Genomic DNA, 21,424 nt, shown 5'->3' on the forward strand with positions numbered 1-21,424 from the left:
TCTTCTTCTTCCTCCTCCTCCTCCTCCTCCTCCTCCTCTTCCTCCTCCTCCTCTTCCTCTTCTTCTTCTTCTTTAAATTGTGCATCTGAACGCAGAAAAAAATACATTGATCAGTACCGCCTTTCAGCCAAAACACGCGCTACTGCTACATAGAAGTACATATAAAAAATACATTGATCATCAACGATCTTTTGTATAGAATCTAAATCGTCTATAGGAATCTACCACCGATTTAAGAACCGGCGAAGACTCCTATTGCAGCCACAGATCCTACACATAGAGTTCAATGAAGACCAAATGCTTGGGATGGTTTGAGAAGTAACATACTTAAGGTGGTCAAATTCTTGTTAGGGGAGCGAGGTGGGACTAAAAATAGCGCCTGCCACAACCTATTTAGTACCGGTTCGTGCCACGAACCGGTACTAAAGGTGCTGGCCGGGCACCAGCATCTTTACTACCGGTTCGTGGCACGAACCGGTACTAAAGATTCCCAAAGAACTGGTACTAAAGGTCACCTCCCGCCAAGTCATTTGAACCGGCACTAATGGGAGCATTAGTGCCGGCTCATATGCCAACCGGTACTAATGTTTCACATATTAGGTCCTTTTTCTACTAGTGAAGGTCCAGCTTCACATGGCCCTTGAGGTCATTCCGCTACTCGACCTTTCCTAGGAGAACAAAGAGCTCTCACATGACGAATGGGATATCCAGAAAAGGCTCAAGAGAAAGATTATTAGATGGGATGTTTTAGAGAAAGCTAGAAAGAGAAAGAACTCAAGAATAACTAATGTGGAAGAGGGACATGCTAAAAACCATTACTTCCATCTGCGGGTTAAACATTATAGGCGAAAAAAAATTCATCCATCGCCTCAAGCACAATGGTGGTTGGGTCACGGAACACAAGCACAAGGAAAACATTATCCATAGACACTTCAAGAGCATAGCGAAAAATGGCCCTACGCGTCACTCGGACACCAACTGGGACATCTTGCCTACTCCAGATTGCGACTTTCATGAGTTGGATGAGGCCATCTGTGAGGCAGAAGTCAAGGATTTGTTTTTGGCATGCCATATGATAAAGCTCCAGGGCCGGATGGCTTTACAGGTGCATTCTTCAAATCATGTTGGAACGTTATTAAGATGGACATCATGCTTGCTGTATGCCACTTCTCAAATCTTCATTCCTCCCACTTGCACTGGCTAAACCCTGCGGATGTTTGCCCCAAGGATGACGATGAGGACATTTCTGACTTTCGACCCATCAGTCTTATTCATGCCATTGCAAAGATATTGCAAAGTCACGTCCAACCGCTTGGCACCCCACATGGATGACCTAGTTTCCCAAGCACAAAGCGTCTTCATCAAAAGGAGATGTATTCATGACAACTTCATGTGCGTGCGCAACTTGGCTAGGCACTTCCACCGCAATAAAACCCTGGCTCTGCTATTCGAACTTGATATCAAAAAGGGTTTCGACTCGGTTAGTTGGAATTTCCTCCATGACTTACTCAACCATTTGGGTTTCCCGCCATGCTTCAGAGGTTGGGTCTCGGCCCTCCTTTCTCCGGCTTCGTCGTGGGTTCTCCTAAATGGAGTTCCTGGTTGTTCCATCTCCTTACGATGTGGATTGAGACAAGGGGATCTGGGCCATCTGCTAGCTATTGATCCTCTTCACCATGTTCTGGAAAAGGCCATTAAACAAGGAAATCTACACCCACTTGGAGGAAATGCATTGGTGATCGGAGCTTCGCTTTATGCGGATGATGTTGCGCTCTTTTCTTTCTCTTGTTAAAACTCAAGTCAAATTCTTCGTGGATACTCTTGCATGCTTTGGCAAGGTCACTGGCTTACTCACAAAATGTACTAAGAGTTTGGTTGCTCCCATCCGTTGTGAGGGCTTGGACCTGGATGATACCTTGCATTCCTTCCCAACCACCTGCTCCTCCTTCCCTATGAAGTACCTCGGATTGCCCATGTCAGTTAAAAGACTGAAAATGATTCACTTACAGCTACTTGAGGAAAAATTGTAGCCCAACTTACTCCTTGGATGGGCATGCTGATGGGATCTCCAGGTAGGGCGGTTCTGGTCAAGTCTATCATCACGGCCATCGCCATATATTACATGACAACATTAAACTTTTCAACTGAGGTTATGGCAAAGATTGACTCCCTATGACGCGCCTTCCTTTGGGCCGGTTGTGACAAGGTCACTGCCTCACTAGTGGAAAATATAAGATCAACTGGGTGCAGGTCTGCAAATCCAAAGTTCATGGTGGCATAGGCATTTTAAATTTGGAAAAATTTGCATCTGCGTTGCGTATCAGGTGGCTTTGGGAAGAATGGTTGGACCCAATGAAGCCTTGGGTCCGTCTAGGGAACCCCTATGATGACAAAGATAATGACATTTTCACGGCTGCCACAAAGGTGCTTGTTGGCAATGGACTTCGTGCCTCTTTCTGGGAGTCCGCTTGATTTGATGGAATAAGACCCAAGGACATCGCCCCAGAGATTTTTGATATATCCAAAAGAAAGAGTTTTTCGATCAAAAAGGCTTTGCATGATAACTTCTAGGTCACGCAAGTTAATACCGGTGGGATCATCTCCACTGGCCATCTCAATGAGTTCGTCAACCGTTGAGGAAAAATTTCCATGGACCAACTCAACCCTGATGTGGCCGATTCAATCTCTTGGAAGCTCACGAATGATGGCTTTTACTTGAGAGCGTCGGCATAAAATGCTCAGTTCCTTGGTTTAGTTGACACGGACATGCAATAGTGGGTGTGGAAGATTTGGGCTCCCCCCAAATGCAAATTCTTTGCTTGGCTTGTTATCAACAATAGGATTTGGACATCTGACAAGCTCCAATGACGTGGATGGCCTAACTGCAATACTTGCCCCTTATGCATTCAAGCTCAAGAGTCGGCAGCCCATCTCCTTTTCCAATGTCGCTACACTGTTAGAGTCTGGGGAATGATCAAATCTTGGCTCGGCTTACTTGATGTGCACCATCGACCTGGGTGGCTCTGGACTCGGTGAAGGATTGGTGGAACCTAATTGCTTCCAACATGTTGCAAACCTGGCGAGGGATGATGTATCTCATATGCTTATCTCGTGGGAAATTTGGAATGAGAGGAATGCTCGAGTCTTCCGCCACACCGCGGTGCCTATAGGGGTTCTTATTGCTAGAATTAAAGATGAGTCAAAGTCGTGGTGTCTTGCGGGAGCAAAATTCTTTGAGTAATGTGATGTCGCGAGAGTAATGTGTTGTAATTCGGCCTATCGCCAAAAACCTCTAAACCTCCTTCTTATTCAATGAAAGTGGCAAATCTTTTGCCCAGCTAAAAAAATTGTTTGTTTCTAAAAGCACAGAAGAAGACAATCTTTTGCAGATCACAACATCGGATAGATGAGGCTTGGCGTTGGCTAAAATTTAAGTACTACTCCCTCCGTCCCATAATGTAAGGCGTTTTTTGATACTAAGTGTCAAAAAACATCTTAGGGATGGAGGGAGTATTTTTTTTAAACACAACACTTTATTCAATCAAAATAAAAAGTACATTGTCTATGAGGCGGGGTACATTTTCACTCAAAGGCTCCTCAAAACAGTGAAAAGTCAAAGAAAATCTAGCCAACTTAACAAGTTCATAAGCAACCTTATTAGCTTCTCTATTACAATGCTCAAAACTAGTAATGAGAAATCACAAGCCAAAAACTAGCAATCGGTAAAAACAGCCACCGCTCGATTGTCCTTCATTCTTCATGGTTTCAATGACCTCCAAATTAACCGAATTAACAAAGAGGCAGTTGCAATCTGCCTTTTGAGCAATGAATAAACCATATCTAAGTGTCAAAGGTTTAGCCACCAGGACATCTGTGCACCAACCAATTCTTCAATTTCTTCTTGCAATGATTTGCTTTTATCGTCCCTTTGATTTCGTCAGCCGTGCCCCTAAGCAGGTCATGATCAAACGAGGCATCCACATTAAGTTTAAAAAATCATTTCGATGTCGGATCCAACCCCCTCTTTTCATAGTAGCTTTTGGTAATGTAACAATCACATAGTTTAACGTAAGAACGAATCCCTATAGAAATCTTGTTAGCATCTAGAGTTTTCTCCTTATGGACCAATTTCCGCTTTCCCACCACATGTACCAGGTAGTAATTGCGATCATCTCAAGAGCATTTCAAAGACACAAAATAAACAACTCATGTTCAGGCATAAAGCAATATCAAGTATGCAAGCTCTTTTAATGACTTCATCCAACCCCAATAGTTTTGAACCTCCTTTGCCTTCTGGCATTGAAACAACAAGTGCTTTGTATCTTCTGACACATAGAGACAAGCTGGACAACTAGGAGAAATTTTTATGTGTCTATTCGCCATTGCAAGGCGACATGGGAGAGTGCCATGCAAAGTGCACCATATGACGATTTTTACCTTAGTAGGACAAGATAGCTTTCAAATCTCACAATAAATTCAAGTACTTCTCATTCGATTGAGAATTAGCAAATGATACGCTAAAAATGTGTATTTATTGATCGATTTGTGAATTTATTTATCGTGTCATGACAGTCTCAATGACGCATGATTCAGGATAAAGGTTCTACCACAAAGACGTATTCTATGTTCGTCTCCAAAGCCCAAAGAGTTCTTGACGACATTCGTTGGCCAAAGAAAATAATAGTTCTCGAAGTAAAGATCGTAGTTCTTGAATGAGCACTCGAAAAGATTCTGAAGGATCCTTATGATTAGGTATTTAGGTATTCCCAGTGTATTTACCTCTTCTTTTTTCCTAGACGGTAGCATTAAGTATTTCTTGTGAGCTAAAACACTTGTGAGCTATTTTTCAGAATAAAAAACACGTGAACATATCGCCAAACTCGTCGTCTTTTCATCGAAGAAAGGGCGGTCTAGGAAAACAATGCGATTAAAATTGACATCGTGATGTTATTCTAATCTTCCTGAAACCCCAATAACCACGGGCATACCATTATTAACGTAATCAACGAGTTGGCAAGATCTCATAGTCGATCACACGCAGGCCGGCCGAGGCAAGCCACGTACTACACGTCATGTATCAAAGTGAGTAGCAACCGACAAGCTAGCATGTCCCCGGCGACGACCATTCTTGCCTCTGCCCTGCCTCCATCATGCAAAGCAAACAAGCTAGCAACAAGCCACCGGGTTCGCCGCTCTGCCGTGCCATGCCATACATACTTGATGCCTGGGCATCTGCATCAGACCACGAATGATTGATCGTGGCCCGGCTGCGAGCTGAAATAGACTATTTGTTTGCAGGCATTCCATCTGCCACCTAACATGCCCCTCAACGTTGACACCTCTCCTAACTAGTGTTAATGTTGATATGCACAAGAAGTGAAGAAGATCCGATGGAAGGCGCAGATGGATCCCTTGTCGACCTAGAAGAGCAGTCTAGACGGCCGCGTGTCCACGCGAACGATTCAACCAACAGTTTACACGGATTATTAATCCCACGTTGATCGAAGGTGTACGTGCTAGTCGCGTCCATGGCTGGCTTATAATTGCACGTGGACGTGGGTTTCCAAGTTCCATTTTCATCTCGCGGGACGCGCCATGAAGACCAGCTCGTCGTCGCAGGCGCTATTCCCCGCCGCCTCGTCGCTGTGCACCCCGTACCTCCTCCTCGTGCCCCTCGGCCTCCTCGCCGCGGTGGTCGTCATCCCCAGCCTCGGCTCCTCCCACGTCCGCTCCGACGGGCTCGGCGTGCTCTGCCCCAGCCTCGGCACCGACGGCTACTCCGTCGCGTCAGGAGCCGAGAAGGTCGTCTCCGCGGCGGCGCAGCCGGAGTTCCGTCTCCTCGTCGGGGTGCTGACCACGCCCAAGCGGCACGAGCGGCGGGATATCGTGCGGCTGGCGTACGCGCTGCATCCGCCGGTGCCCGCGTACGCGCAGGTGGACGTGCGCTTCGTGTTCTGCGGCGTGGACGACCCGGTGGACAGGGTGCTGGTGGCGCTGGAGGCCGCGCGGCACGGCGACGTCCTCGTGCTCAACTGCACCGAGAACATGAACGACGGCAAGACCCACCAGTACTTCTCCTCCGTGCCGCGGGTGTTCGCGGACGCGCCCTACGACTACGTGATGAAGACCGACGACGACACGTACCTGCGCGTGGCCGCCATGGCCGAGGAACTCCGGCCCAAGCCCCGCGACGACATGTACCTCGGCTACGGCTTCGCCGTCGGCGACGACCCCATGCAGTTCATGCACGGCATGGGGTACGTCGTCTCGTGGGACGTCGCGACCTGGGTGTCCACCAACGAGGAGATCCTCCGGCACAACGACACCCACGGCCCCGAGGATCTCCTCTTCGGCAAGTGGCTCAACATCGGGCGCCGGGGCAAGAACCGGTACAGCCTCAGGCCGCGGATGTACGACCTCAACTGGAACATGGACAACTTCCGGCCGGACACCATCGCCGTGCACATGATCAAGGACAACCGCCGGTGGGCGGCTGCCTTCAGATACTTCAACGTCACCGCCGGGATCAGGCCGTCCAATCTTTACCACTTGCCGTGATCGATCAAGTGGTTTATATTTTCCATTTTCTAAGTAATCTCGCCGTGACGTGGTTGATTGTGCCACGGAAGTGTACGCGATTCACATTCTTTTGCGCTATTTATTTCTTATTATTGGTTACCTGATTGATCGAGGGCGCACGTAGTCGAACAAATCTTGTGACTCTTCAGCAGTCGTTGATTCAGTTCGCGATTATCTCCGTGAGTGGCGGAAGGTGTGGAATGGTAGACTGTCTGGGCTGCCATGGATTGCCCTTGGCGACTTATTTTTTTAACATAACTAAACAATGCCTGTGCGTTACGCAGTTTGGGCAAAGCTGGAACTTCACCAGGCAACAGTATCTTTGGCCGCAGCTCAGGAACTGCTATGCTCTGAACAAGCAAGAACCACGCATGGAAGACTATGGCACGTGCCCTTTGTTGCCTGCTCCGTAGCCTTGTGGAATGCCAGAAACGCACGGATCTTACAGGAACTCCTGGGGTGCTGGCCGTGCCTTCAAGAAAATTGCTGACCTTCTCAACCTATGGAGCATGCGAGCTCGTCTCCAGCCGGATAGAGAACTGCTACTGCACTGGGCTAGTCTGTTCTCCGCTACTTAAGCTGTACCCCCTCCCCCCATGTTCTCTGTTTTCTGCTCTCTGATGGTTTGGTGATGGCCAGCTGCACATGTTGTGCGGCGCTTAACATCACCTTCATGTAAATGACTTCGGTCATCCAGGCATTCTTGCATGTTTTGAATGCATAAGGTAGATAACGATCTACCTTCTAATCCAAAAAAAAAAATATCCTAACACGTTAGCTTGTAATTTATGTGTCAATAATAATACGATTGTGCAAATAAATATTCATCAATTTCTGATCATGCATTACCTCATATTTTGATTAGAAGTTTGATAAGTAAATTAAAGTAAAATTGGTTCAGAAGGTAAGTAAATAATTATAACATCCATGAAAGGTTGGACAAATGGGTAGTAGGAAGAAAGGTAAAATGAAAACCTTACCCTTCTTTTAAGTAGTAGAGATTTAAATACTGCTTTCTATCTCAATATATAGGCACGTGGAGCTAGAGCTTGTTGGAAATATGAGCAATTTACCGAATGATTTTATTAACAGAAATATTAGATAAAGCATGACTAAAATAGCAAATATAAAGCAAGTCATGCAATCTGACAGAGAGAAGGTAAACATCGTCTGCATATATGAACTTGAGCTAAACACATCTAGAACAGACACTAGATGAAGTTCCTTATATGACATAGAATCTAACATACGTAGGGCAGAAACTAGAGCCAAGAACTGTAGCAGGACTTCTAACAGAAAGGAGAAGAAAACGTACGGCACAGCAGCAGCAGAAGCGCCGGACTTGGGGTCGGTGTCCTCGCCTGCCATGTCGTTGAGGAGGTCGTGGACGTCGGGGAAGAAGTCATCGTCGGGGAAGTAGTCGTCGGCGACCGGATCGTCCGTGATGAAGCAGCCAGTAGTCACGCTGAGCGCTCCCCAAAAACTTTATCACCCTTCTCCCGTACAGGACTCAAAAGGTGCGGTCTCGGAGGCCTACTGTCCCGACGTGCGGTGCACGCCGCAAGCCGGGATGAGGAAGAACATAGCAGCAGCGCAGTGCTCAGGAACTTGTGGCGATAGGAGGAATAGATTCTGGTGCGTCTCTCTGGGAGGAGCGACCTCCCTTTTATAGGCGCAAGAGAAGGAGGCCAGAGGCTGCGCTGGGAGCTGAAGAGAACGAGGGAGACGAAACGAACAGACAGCAGGCGAAGAGGTGCCGGTTCGTATTCAAATGTTTCAGCTTTCGCGTGCCCTTTCGTATACCCGTAGAGCGTGGCAAAAATTTACATCGGCTCAGCTCATTCCCGCAACCCGCGGCGCGGCGCGGCGCCTCGTGACGAGGCGTGGCGAGGCGGGCGGCGGAGGAGGAGCGCGCGTGGATGTCCCTCTTGTTCTCATGCTCATACAAGTGGGGAAGGAGCCTCCCTTATAAAGAGGCCCAACTCCATCTAAACTAGCAAGGTGGGACTAAACTTTAGTTCCACCTCTTGCCTTGCACGAATGGGTTGCGTGGGCCTCTAGGATTTATTAAGAATTTCTGAAACTACTATTGGGCTAGGCCCAAATAGACAAAAATTCCAGCAATCGCCCACCAGATCCCAGAGGCACACAAAATTTGCCTTTGGTTCTGAAACACTGTTTTATATACCGGTACTGCAGTGGAGACTGTTAAGTTGAACTTCCACCTAGAACTCTACGCTACACTAGTAAGCAACTTAAACAGTGGTCTGGGCCTTGAACTGCAAGTTTTCTGCGAATCTAGCTTCACATAAAGCCTTAACCGATACGTGGCTACCGTGGGTCTTCCCCACGGGTGGAGCTTATGCGTCATACTCCGTGACCTTTCATGAGTTTACTAGAGAGAACCCTACTCTCATAGGTTGCGACGTTTAACAATCAGACTCATATAGGTGCGTTCTTCAAAAGATGTTCTGCAGGACAACATCTCTGCTTCAAAGAGCCATTTAGAACACATTAAGATATACATCAACCTACCATGCAGATTAGGAGAGTATTGCATCTTCATGGAGTGGTATTTTAACAGTAAGGATACTCTCCTCCCAGTTGACCAACAACTTGTCTTCCACATCTAATTCACGGGATCTCCGATCACAAAGAATAGGTTACCACTGTGAACAACTCATATTGTGGGTCTCATACCCATCTCCCTCGATGCATTATCTATCACATTACGTGATAGACCCTTAGTAAAAGGATCAGCCAGATTTTTAGACGTTTGGATATAATCCAATGCAATAACTCCGGAGTTTTTCATTTTCCTGACAGACTTTAACCTTCTCTGAACGTGTCTTGATGACTTCATGTTATCCTTTGAACTGCTCACTTTAGTGATCACAGTTTGATTGTCACAGTTCATAAGGATACCCGGTACAGGTTTCTCAACTACCGGTAAGTCATTCAAGAGCCGACGAAGTCAATCTGCTTCGACCGTAGCTGTATCTAGTGCTGTGAGTTCTGCTTCCATTGTTGACCTCGTTAAGATGGTCTGCTTGCAAGACTTCCAAGAAACAGCGCCATCTCCATGAGTGAATACATAACCGCTCGTGGCCTTTATCTCATCAGAATCTGAGATCCAGTTTGAGTCACTATACCCTTCAAGCACCTTCGGATGCCTAGTGTAGTGAATTCCATAATTTGCAGTGCCTTTCAAATAACGCAAAACTCTCTCTAGAGCTTTCCAATGCACATCTCCTGGTTTTGAAACAAACCGACTCAGTTTGCTAACAGCAAAAAAGATGTATGGTCTTGTAGCACTGGCTAAGTACATAAGCGAGCCAATAATCTGAGAATACTTCAATTGATCTCTAGCAATTCTTCAATTCTTTCGAAGCAGCACACTAGCATCATATGGTGTTGGAGAGGGCTTGCAGTCACTATAGCCAAAGCGACTCAAGATCTTTTCCACATAGTGAGATTGAAGCAATGTAATCCCACCATCATCATCTCTCAACAACTTGATGTTCAGAATGACATCAGCCACTCCTAAATCCTTCATCTCAAAACAGCGAGATCGGAAATCCTTGACCTCCTTAATAACATTCAGATTTGTTCCGAAAATCAGTATTTCATCAACATACAAGCAAAGCATAACTCCCTCGCCCCCACCATGGCGATAGTACACACATTTGTCAGCTTCGTTCACAACAAAGCCGACAGCTGTTAAAGTTCTTTCAAACTTCTCATGCCACTGTTTGGGTGCTTGCTTGAGTCCATACAAAGACTTCAACAACTTGCACAATTTCCCTTCCTGACCATTTATTACAAACCCATCTGGTTGTTCCATATAAATTTCCTCATCCAACTCTCCATTTAGGAAAGCAGTCTTCACATCCATTTGATGAACGAGAAGACCATGTGGGGTAGCTAGTGAAAGTAGAACTCGAATAGTGGTCAGTCGAGCCACAGGTGAGTAAGTATCAAAGAAGTCTTCACCTTCCTTTTGGGTATAACCCTTTGCCATGAGCCGAGCCTTGTACTTTTCAATAGTTCCATCAGGCCTAAGCTTCTTCTTGAATACCCATTTGCATCCTATAGGTTTGCACCCATAAGGACGATCAGTTATCTCCCAGGTTTCATTCGCCAAGATGGAATCCATCTCGCTATGAACCGCTTCCTTCCAGTAGTCAGCATCTTCAGATGCATAGGCCTCTGAAACAGAACTGGGAGTGTCATCTATGAGATACACAAGAAAATCATCACCAAAAGACTTAGCGGTCCTTTGTCTCTTGCTCCTAGTAGGAACTTCATTGTTCTCCTCCATAGGACTTTCAAAGTGTTCCATCGAAATGGCAGGTTCAGTAACTGTAACTGGTTCCTGATTCGATGAACTAGGCATCTCCTGATTAGATGAGGTAGCCATATCCTTCATGGGAAAGATATCTTCAAAGAAAGTCGCATCATTCGACTCCATGATTGTACCGACATGCATGTCAGGTACCTCAGATTTTACAACCAAGAATCTATAGCCAATGCTATGAAAAGTATATCCAAGGAAAACACAATCCACAGTTTTTGGTCCCAGCTTCCGCTTCTTTGGAATTGGCACATAGACTTTCGCCAAACAACCCCAGGTTCGTAGATAAGAGAGCTTCAACCTTTTCTTCTCCCATTTCTCGAATGGAGTTATCTCTTTGTTCTTTGTGGGAACTCGGTTTAGGACATGACAAGCAGTCAATATCGCCTCCCCCCACCATGCCTTGGAGAGACCCGATGTGTCTAACATGGCGTTAACCAAATCAGTTAGAGTACGGTTCTTTCTTTCGGCCACCCCATTTGACTGAGGTGATAGGGAGGCGTCCTCTCATGGATTATACCATGTTCCGCACAAAAAGCATCAAATTCATTGGAAAAATACTCTCCACCACGGTCGGACCTAAGCCTCTTGATTTTTTGATCAAGTTGGTTTTCCACTTCAGCTTTATAGATCTTGAAAAAGTTCAAAGCCTCATCCTTAGATTTCAGAAGATACACACGATAGTATCTAGTGGAGTCGTCAATTAACGTCATGAAAAATTTCTTTCCACCTTTTGTCAAAACACCATTCATTTCACATAGATCTGAATGTATTAGTTCTAGTGGTGCAAGATTTCTCGTCTCCGCAGTCACGTGAGACTTACGAGGTTGCTTAGCTTGCACACACACTTGACACCTAGATCCCTTGACAGTGGTGAAACTAGGGATTAAGTTCAACTTCGCTAGTCGCGACATGCAACCAAAGTTAACATGACAAAGACGTGAATGCCACACATTTGATTCACTATTGTTGCAAATATGATTAACAACTTTATTGCAAATGTCTGATAAGGATAAACGAAACATGCCTCCTGACTCATAGCCTTTACCAACAAAGGTTCCATACTTGGAGATTACAAATTTATTCGACTCAAAGACAAGCTTGTAGCCATCTATACACAGAAGAGATCCGCTAAAAAGATTTTTATTGACGGAGGGGACATAATGCACGTTCTTCAGCCGCACGATCTTCCCCAAAGTAAACTTCAGATCGACCGTGCCAACACCACGAACAGAAGCACTTGAACCGTTGCCCATCAGCATGGTTGAAGTCCCTGCGGTCTGATAAGACGAAAACATGGAAATATCACCGCATACAAGCACATTAGCACCCGTGTCAATCAACCAATCAGGACAATGACATACTGAAAGAATAGTGGGGAATATATCATACCCAGCATCCTTCATGTCAGTGTCTCCAATGACAACATTAGCGGTCTTTCCGCCTTTCCCAGGATGACGCTTGTCATGGCGATTAGGACAACTAGGAGCCCAATGATCAGGATCTCCACACACATGACAAGCACCTTTCTTCTTGTCACTCTTCTTCTTGAAGTTCGTGTGTTGTACAGCCTTGTTCTTCCCATCAAACTTTGCTTTACCATCAAGTTTGCCCTTGTTCTTGAACTTGTGGGACTGGAATTTGAGCACCTCAATACCTCGAGCACGTGTGTCCTTTGCTCTCGCCTTTTCTTCCACATCAAGGGTACCAATGAGATCCGGAACGGAAAACTCCTGTCTCTTATGCTTCAGTAAGGTAGCAAAGTTCCTCCATGAAGGAGGAAGCTTAGTGATGATACCCCCAGCAACAAACTTGTCCGGTATCATGCAATTGAAGTGCTCAAGTTCTCTAGCAAATGACTGTATCTCATGAGCCTGCTCAACCACGGAGCGCTCTTCAGTCATCCTGTAATCATAGAATTGCTCCATGATGTACAGCTCTGTGCCGGCATCCGATACCCCAAACTTGGCCTCGAGTGCGTCCCACATATCTTTTCCATTATCAATTGACGCATAAGCATCAACAATGCTCTCACCAAGAACACTCAAGAGAGCAGCCTTAAACAAGGTATCCATTTTCTGAAAAGCTTGTGCCTGTTGGGCATCTTGCTCCCTTTCAGGTTTGCCAAGAGTGGCGTCATAGCAGCTCATGGTCTGAAACCATAAGACTGCTCTCACGCGCCACCTCTTATAGTGGATACCCTCAAACATAGGAGGTCTCATGGAAGCAGCAAAACCACTCGGGGTAAATTGCCTATAATAAGGTTTTTGGATTGTTGGAAATATGAGCAATTTACCGAATGATTTTATTAACAAAAATACTAGATAAAGCATGACTAAAATAGCAAATATAAAGCAAGTCATGCAGTCTGACAGAGAGAAGGTAAACATCATCTGCATATATGAACTTGAGCTAAACACATCTAGAACAGACACTAGATGAAGTTGCTTATACGACATAGAATCTAACATACGTAGGGCAGAAACTAGAGCCAAGAACTACAGCAGGACTTCTAATAGAAAGGAGAAGAACACATATGGCACAGCAGCAACAGAAGCGCTAGACTTGGGGTCAGTGTCCTCGCCTGCCATGTCGTTGAGGAGGTCGTGGACGTCTGGGAAGAAGTCGTTGTCAGGGAAGTAGTCGTCGGCGACCGGATCGTCCGTGATCAAGCAGCCAGTAGTCGCGCTGAGCGCTCCCCAAAAACCTTATCACCCTTCTCCCGTCCAAGACTCAAAAGGTGCGGTCTCGGAGGCCTGCTGTCCCGACGTGCGGTGCACGCCGCAAGCCGGGATGAGGAAGAACGTAGCAGCAGCGCAGTGCTCAGGAACTTGTGGCGATAGGAGGAAGAGATTCTGGTGTGTCTCTCTGGGAGGAGCGACCTCCCTTTTATAGGCGCAAGAGAAGGAGGCGAGAGGCTGCGCTGGGAGCTGAAGAGAACGAGGGAGACGAAACAAACAGGCAGCAGGCGAAGAGGTGCGCCGTTCGTATTCAATCTCCAGTACAACAAAACGTTTCAGCTTTCACGTGCCCTTTCGTATACCCGTAGTGCGTGGCAAAAATTTACATCGGCTTATTCCCGCAACCCGCGACGCATCGTGACGAGGCGTGGCGTGGCAAGGCGGGCGGCGGAGGAGGAGCGCGCGTGGATGTCCCTCTTGTTCTCATGCTCATACAAGTGGGGAAAGAGCCTCCCTTATAAAAAGGTCCAACTCCATCTAAACTAGCAAGGTGGGACTAAACTTTAGTTCCACCTCTTTCCTTGCACGAATGGGCTGCGTGGGCCTCTAGGATTTATTAGGAATTTTTGAAACTACTATTGGGCTAGGCCCAAATAGACAAAAATTCCAGCAATCCCCCACCAGATCCCAGAGGCACACAAAGTTTGCCTTTGGTTCCAAAACACTGTTTTATATACCGGTACTGCAGTGGAGACTGTTAAGTTGAACTTCCACCTAGAAGTCTATGCTACACTAGTAAGCAACTTGAACAGTGGACTGGGCCTTGAACTGCAAGTTTTCTGCGAATCTAGCTTCACATAAAGCCTTGACCGATACGTGGCTACCGTGGGTCTTCCCCACGGGTGGAGCTTATGCGTCATACTCCGTGACCTTTCATGAGTTTACTAGAGAGAACCCTACTCTCATAGATTGCGACGTTTAACAATCAGACTCATATAGGTGCGTTCTTCAGAAGATGTTCTGCAGGACAACATCTCTGCTTCAAAGAGCCACTTAGAACACATTAAGATATACATCAACCTGCCATGCAGATTAGGAGAGTATTGCATCTTCATGGAGTGGTATTTTAACAGTAAGGATACTCTCCTCCCAGTTGACCAACAGCTTGTCTTCCACATCTAATTCACGGGATCTCCGATCACAAAGAATAGGTTACCACTGTGAACAACTCATATTGTGGGTCTCATACCCATCTCCCTCGATGCATTATCTATCACATTACGTGATAGACCCTTAGTAAAAGGATCTGCCAGATTTTTAGACGTTTGGATATAATCCAATGCAATAACTCTGGAGTTTTTCATTTTCCTGACAGACTTTAACCTTCTCTGAACGTGTCTTGATGACTTCATGTTATCCTTTGAACTGCTCACTTTAGTGATCACAGTTTGATTGTCACAGTTCATAAAGATACCCGGTACATGTTTCTCAACTACCGATAAGTCATTCAAGAGCCGACGAAGCCAATCTGCTTCGACCGTAGCTGTATCTAGTGCTGTGAGTTCTGCTTCCATTGTTGACCTCGTTAAGATGGTCTGCTTGCAAGACTTCCAAGAAACAACGCCATCTCCATGAGTGAATACATAACCGCTCGTGGCCTTTATCTCATCAGCATCTGAGATCCAGTTTGAGTCACTATACCCTTCAAGCACCTTTGGATGCCCAGTGTAGTGAATTCCATAATTTGCAGTGCCTTTCAAATAATGCAAAACTCTCTCTAGAGCTTTCCAATGCACATCTCCTAGTTTTTAAACAAATCGACTCAGTTTGCTAACAGCTAAAGAGATGTCAGCTCTTGTAGCACTGCCTAAGTACATAAGTGAGCCAATAATCTGAGAATACTTCAATTGATCTCTAGCAATTCTTCGATTCTTTCGAAGCAGCACGCTAGCATCATATGGTGTTGGAGAGGGCTTGCAGTCACTATAGCCAAAGCGACTCAAGATCTTTTCCACATAGTGAGATTGAAGCAATGTAATCCCACCATCATCATCTCTCAACAACTTGATGTTCAGAATGACATCAGCCACTCCTAAATCCTTCATCTCAAAACAGCGAGATAGGAAATCCTTGACCTCCTTAATAACATTCAGATTTGTTCCGAAAATCAGTATGTCATCAACATACAAGCAAAGCATAACTCCCTCGCCCCCACCATGGCGATAGTACACACATTTGTCAGCTTCGATCACAACAAAGCCTGCAGCTGTTAAAGTTCTTTCGAACTTCTCATGCCACTGTTTGGGTGCTTGCTTGAGTCCATACAAAGACTTCAGCAACTTGCACACTTTCCCTTCCTGACCATCTATTACAAACCCATCTGGTTGTTCCATATAAATTTCCTCATCCAACTCTCCATTTAGGAAAGCAGTCTTAACATCCATTTGATGAACGAGAAGACCATGTGAGGCAGCTAGTGAAAGTAGAACTCGAATAGTGGTCAGGCGAGCCACAGGTGAGTAAGTATCAAAGAAGTCTTCACCTTCCTTTTGGGTATAACCCTTTGCCACGAGCCGAGCCTTGTACTTTTCAATAGTACCATCAGGCCTAAGCTTCTTCTTGAATACCCATTTGCATCCTATAGGTTTGCACCCATAAGGACGATCAGTTATCTCCCAAGTTTCATTCGCCAAGATGGAATCCATCTCGCTACGAACCGCTTCCTTCCAGTAGTCAGCATCTTCAGATGCATAGGCCTCTGAAATAGAACTGGGAGTGTCATATATGAGATACACAAGAAAATCATCACCAAAAGACTTAGCAGTCCTTTGTCTCTTGCTCCAAGTAGGAACTTCATTGGTCTCCTCCACAGCACTTTCAAAGTGTTCCATCGAAATGGCAGGTTCAGTAATTGTAACTGGTTCCTGATTCGATGAACTAAGCATCTCCTGATTAGATGAGGTAGCCATATCCTTCATGGGAAAGATATCTTCAAAGAAAGTCGCATCATTCGACTCCATGATCGTACCGACATACATGTTAGGTACCTCAGATTTTAGAACCAAGAATCTATAGCCAATGCTATGAAAAGCATATCCCAGGAAAACACAATCCACAGTTTTTGGTCCCAGCTTCCGCTTCTTTGGAATTGGCACATTGACTTTCGCCAAACAACCCCAGGTTTGTAGATAAGAGAGCTTTAACCTTTTCTTCTCCCATTGCTCGAATGGAGTTATCTCTTTGTTCTTTGTGGGAACTCGGTTTAGGACATGACAAGCAGTCAATATCGCCTCCCCTCACCATGCCTTGGAGAGACCCGATGTGTCTAACATGGCGTTAACCAAATCAGTTAGAGTACGGTTCTTTCTTTCGGCCACCCCATTTGACTGAGGTGAGTAGGGAGGCATCCTCTCATGGATTATACCATGTTCCGCACAAAAAGCATCAAATTCATTGGAAAAATACTCTCCACCACGGTCGGACCTAAGCCTCTTGATTTTTCGATCAAGTTGGTTTTCCACTTCAGCTTTATAGATCTTGAAAAAGTTCAAAGCCTCATCCTTAGATTTCAGAAGATACACACGGCAGTATCTAGTGGAGTCGTCAATTAACGTCATGAAAAATTTCTTTCCACCTTTTGTCAAAACACCATTCATTTCGCATAGATCTGAATGTATTAGTTCTAGTGGTGCAAGATTTCTCGTCTCCGCAGTCACGTGAGACTTACGAGGTTGCTTAGCTTGCACATACACTTGACACTTAGATCCCTTGACAGTGGTGAAACTAGGGATTAGGTTCAACTTCGCTAGTCGCGACATGCAACCAAAGTTAACATGACAAAGACGTGAATGCCACACATTTGATTCACTATTGTTGCAAATATGATTAACAACTTTATTGCAAATGTCTGATAAGGATAAACGAAACAGGCCTCCTGACTCATAGCCTTTACCAACAAAGGTTCCATACTTGGAGATTACAAATTTATTCGACTCAAAGACAAGCTTGTAGCCATCTATACACAGAAGAGATCCTCTAACAAGATTTTTATTGGCGGAGGGGACATAATGCATGTTCTTCAGCCGCACGATCTTCCCCAAAGTAAACTTCAGATCGACCGTGTCAACCCCACGAACAGAAGCACTTGAACCATTGCCCATCAGCACGGTTGAAGTCCCTGTGGTTTGATAAGACGAAAACATGGAAATATCACCGCATACATGCACATTAGCACCCGTGTAAATCAACCAATTAGGAGAATGACATACTGAAAGAATAGTGGGGAATATACCATACCCAACATCCTTCATGTCAGTGTCTCCAATGACAACATTAGCGGTCTTGCCGCCTTTCCCAGGATGCCGCTTGTCATAGCGATTAGGACAACTAGGAGCCCAATGATCAGGATCTCCACACACATGACAAGCACCTTTCTTCTTGTCACTCTTCTTCTTGAAGTTCGTGTGTTGTACAGCCTTGTTCTTCCCATCAAACTTTGCTTTACCATCAAGTTTGCCCTTGTTCTTGAACTTGTGGGACTGGAAGTTTTTCTTCTGTACCAGATTGGCACTAGATCCTCCCTCAATACCTCGAGCACGTGTGTCCTTTGCTCTCGCCTTTTCTTCCACATCAAGAGTACCAATGAGATCCGGAATGGAAAACTCCTGTCTCTTATGCTTCAGTAAGGTAGCAAAGTTCCTCCATGAAGGAGGAAGCTTAGTGATGATACCCCCGGCAACAAACTTGTCCGATAGCATGCAATTGAAGTGCTCAAGTTCTCTAGCAAATGACTGTATCTCATGAGCCTGCTCAACCACGGAGTGCTCTTCAGTCATCGTATAATCATAGAATTGCTCCACGATGTACAACTCAGTGCCGGCATCCTAGACCCCAAACTTGGCCTCGAGTGCGTCCCACATATCTTTTGCATTATCAATTGACGCATAAGCATCAACAATGTTCTCACCAAGAACACTCAAGAGAGCAGCCTTAAACAAGGTATCCATTTTCTGAAAAGCTTGTGCCTGTTGGGCATCTTGCTCCCCTTCAGGTTTGCCAAGAGTGGCGTCATAGCAGCTCATGGTCTGAAACCATAAGACTGCTCTCACGCGCCACCTCTTATAGTGGATACCCTCAAACATAGGAGGTCTCATGGAAGCAGCAAAACCACTCGGGGTAAATTGCCTATAATAAGGTTTTTGGATTGTTGGAAATATGAGCAATTTACCGAATGATTTTATTAACAGAAATACTAGATAAAGCAGGACTAAAATAGCAAATATAAAGCAAGTCATGCAATCTGATAGAGAGAAGGTAAACATCGTCTGCATATATGAACTTGAGCTAAACACATCTAGAACAGACACTAGATGAAGTTGCTTATATGACATAGAATCTAACATACGTAGGGCAGAAACTAGAGCCAAGAACTGTAGCAGGACTTCTAATAGAAAGGAGAAGAACACGTACGGCACAACAGTAGCAGAAGCGCTGGACTTGGGGTCGGTGTCCTCGCCTACCATGTCATTGAGGAGGTCGTGGACGTCGGGGAAGAAGTCGTCATCGGGGAAGTAGTCGTCAGCGACCGGATCGTCCGTGATGAAGCAGCCAGTAGTCGCGCTGAGCGCTCCCCAAAAACCTTATCACCCTTCTCCCGTACAGGACTCAAAAGGTGCGGTCTCAAAGGCCTACTGTCCCGACGTGCGATGCACGCCGCAAGCCGGGATGAGGAAGAATGTAGCAGCAGCGCAGTGCTCAGGAACTTGTGGTGATAGGAGGAAGAGATTCTGGTGCGTCTCTCTGGGAGGAGCGACCTCCCTTTTATAGGCGCAAGAGAAGGAGGCGAGAGGCTACGCTGGGAGCTGAAGAGAACGAGGGAGACGAAACGAACAGGCAGCAGGCGAAGAGGTGCGCCGTTCGTATTCAATCTCCACTACAGCAAAACGTTTTAGCTTTCGCGTGCCCTTTCGTATACCCGTAGTGCGTGGCAAAAATTTACATCGACTCGGCTCATTCCCGCAACCCGCGGCGCGTCGTGACGAGGCGTGGCGTGGCGAGGCGGGCGGCGGAGGAGGAGCGCGCGTGGATGTCCCTCGTGTTCTCATGCTCATACAAGTGGGGAAGGAGCCTCCCTTATAAAGAGGTCCAACTCCATCTAAACTAGCAAGGTGGGTGTCGGTGTCAAAACCGGCGGATCTCGGGTAGGGGGTCCCGAACTGTGCGTCTAGGCGGATGGTAACAGGAGATGAGGGACACAATGTTTTACCCAGGTTCGGGCCCTCTACATGGAGGTAAAACCCTACGTATTGCTTGATTAACATTGATGATGTGTGTTACAAGAGTAGATCTACCACGAGATCAAGGAGGCTAAACCCTAGAAGCTAGCCTATGGTATGATTGTTGTTCGTCCTACGGACTAAAGCCATCCGGTTTATATAGACACCGGAGAGGGCTAGGGTTACACAGAGTCGGTTACAATGGTAGGAGATCTACATATCCGTATCGCCAAGCTTGCCTTCCACGCCAATGAAAGTCCCATCCGGACACGGGACGAAGTATTCAATCTTGTATCTTCATAGTCTTGGAGTCCGGCCGATGATGATAGTTCGGCTATTCGGACACCCCCTAGTCCGGAACTCCCTCAGTAGCACCTGAACCAGGCTTCAATGACGATGAGTCCGGCGCGCATGTTGTCTTCGGCATTGCAAGGCGGGTTCTCCCTCCGAATAATTCATAGAAGATTGTGAACACCAGGATAGTGTCCGGCTCTGCAAAATAATTTCCACATACCACCGTAGAGAGAATAATATTTACACAACTTCAATCTGCTGACGTATTTGATGGCGTGACGTCACACCACTACCAAGCCTTTACTTAAATTGTTTGTATTATACCACCTCAGCGCGTTTAGCGAAGCGGTTTCCTTGGCACGTCTTTGTCGAAGAAGAGATCGTGTTCCCCTTATTCCGGGATTCCCATTACTATGGACGTGGGTAACCCAACCGCGCCCGTTGCCACGCCCCCTCCATCGAAGGCAGGTTCCAAACGGTCACGGGGACGGCTCTCGGTATTCTTCCTCTTTATAATGAGACCAAGGCCAGTTCTTTTTCTTCAATCCTCAATCGAATCCGCCCCTCGCCCCCGAGTTCCAACACCCAGGGCTCCATATTCGGGTACCTTCGACCTTCGACAATGTCCGGCTCCGACCCACGGGGCCGGTGGATGCCCTCCTCCATCATGGAAGAAGACGTGTTAAAGCTGAGAGACGCCAGGTACTTGACCTATGAGATTTCGCATAGGTTGCCTGCCCGAGGGCAAGTTATTCCTACTCTCGAGCCCGGCGAGAGCGTTGTGTTTGTGTCTCACCTCCGTAGGGGCTTAGGCTTCCCGATGGACCCCTTCGTGAGGGGGCTCATGTTTTACTATGGGCTGGAATTCCATGACTTGGCTCCGGAGTCCATCCTCCGCACTACCCCTCACTTCGGCTTGTGGCTCAAAACCTTCAATGTGGAGCCGAAGATGATCGAGGGGCGTCAGGGAGAGTGCGGAGGGGCGATTATAAGCAAGAGTGCCGATGCTCCATGGCCCGAGGGCTCTTTTCAAGAGGAGCTCGGCGTGTGGGAACAGGAGTGGTTCCATATCACCGCTCCCAGGGGCAGTAGGCAGAGGCCGCCGCCCTTCTTCCACTCGGGCCCTCCACCACAGTTGACGTCATGGGTCAACAAGGGGCGTGACTGGGGGCCGCCTAAAGACGTACCCCTTTTACAGGACCGGATTCGAGGCCTCCAAGAAAGGGAGATCAATATGGTCG

The 21,424-nt window shown here is 46.5% G+C and overlaps 1 protein-coding gene across 1 annotated transcript; it reads left to right on the forward strand.

The window, feature by feature from the left end:
* Positions 1–5,400: 5,400 nt before the first annotated feature.
* Positions 5,401–6,687, forward strand: LOC119309534. The gene has a single exon (XM_037585517.1). The coding sequence runs from the start codon at positions 5,596–5,598 to the stop codon at positions 6,556–6,558; it is 963 nt and encodes a 320-aa protein (XP_037441414.1). The 5' UTR covers positions 5,401–5,595; the 3' UTR covers positions 6,559–6,687.
* The last annotated feature ends 14,737 nt before the right edge of the window (positions 6,688–21,424 follow it).

Source organism: Triticum dicoccoides, chromosome 5B, assembly GCF_002162155.2.
Source record: "Triticum dicoccoides isolate Atlit2015 ecotype Zavitan chromosome 5B, WEW_v2.0, whole genome shotgun sequence".
NCBI classification, from domain to species: domain Eukaryota; kingdom Viridiplantae; phylum Streptophyta; class Magnoliopsida; order Poales; family Poaceae; genus Triticum; species Triticum dicoccoides.

Excerpts from the sequence above, each read along its gene's own strand:
- LOC119309534 (XM_037585517.1), top strand. The coding sequence starts at position 5,596 with ATGAAGACCAGCTCGTCGTCGCAGGCGCTATTCCCCGCCGCCTCGTCG.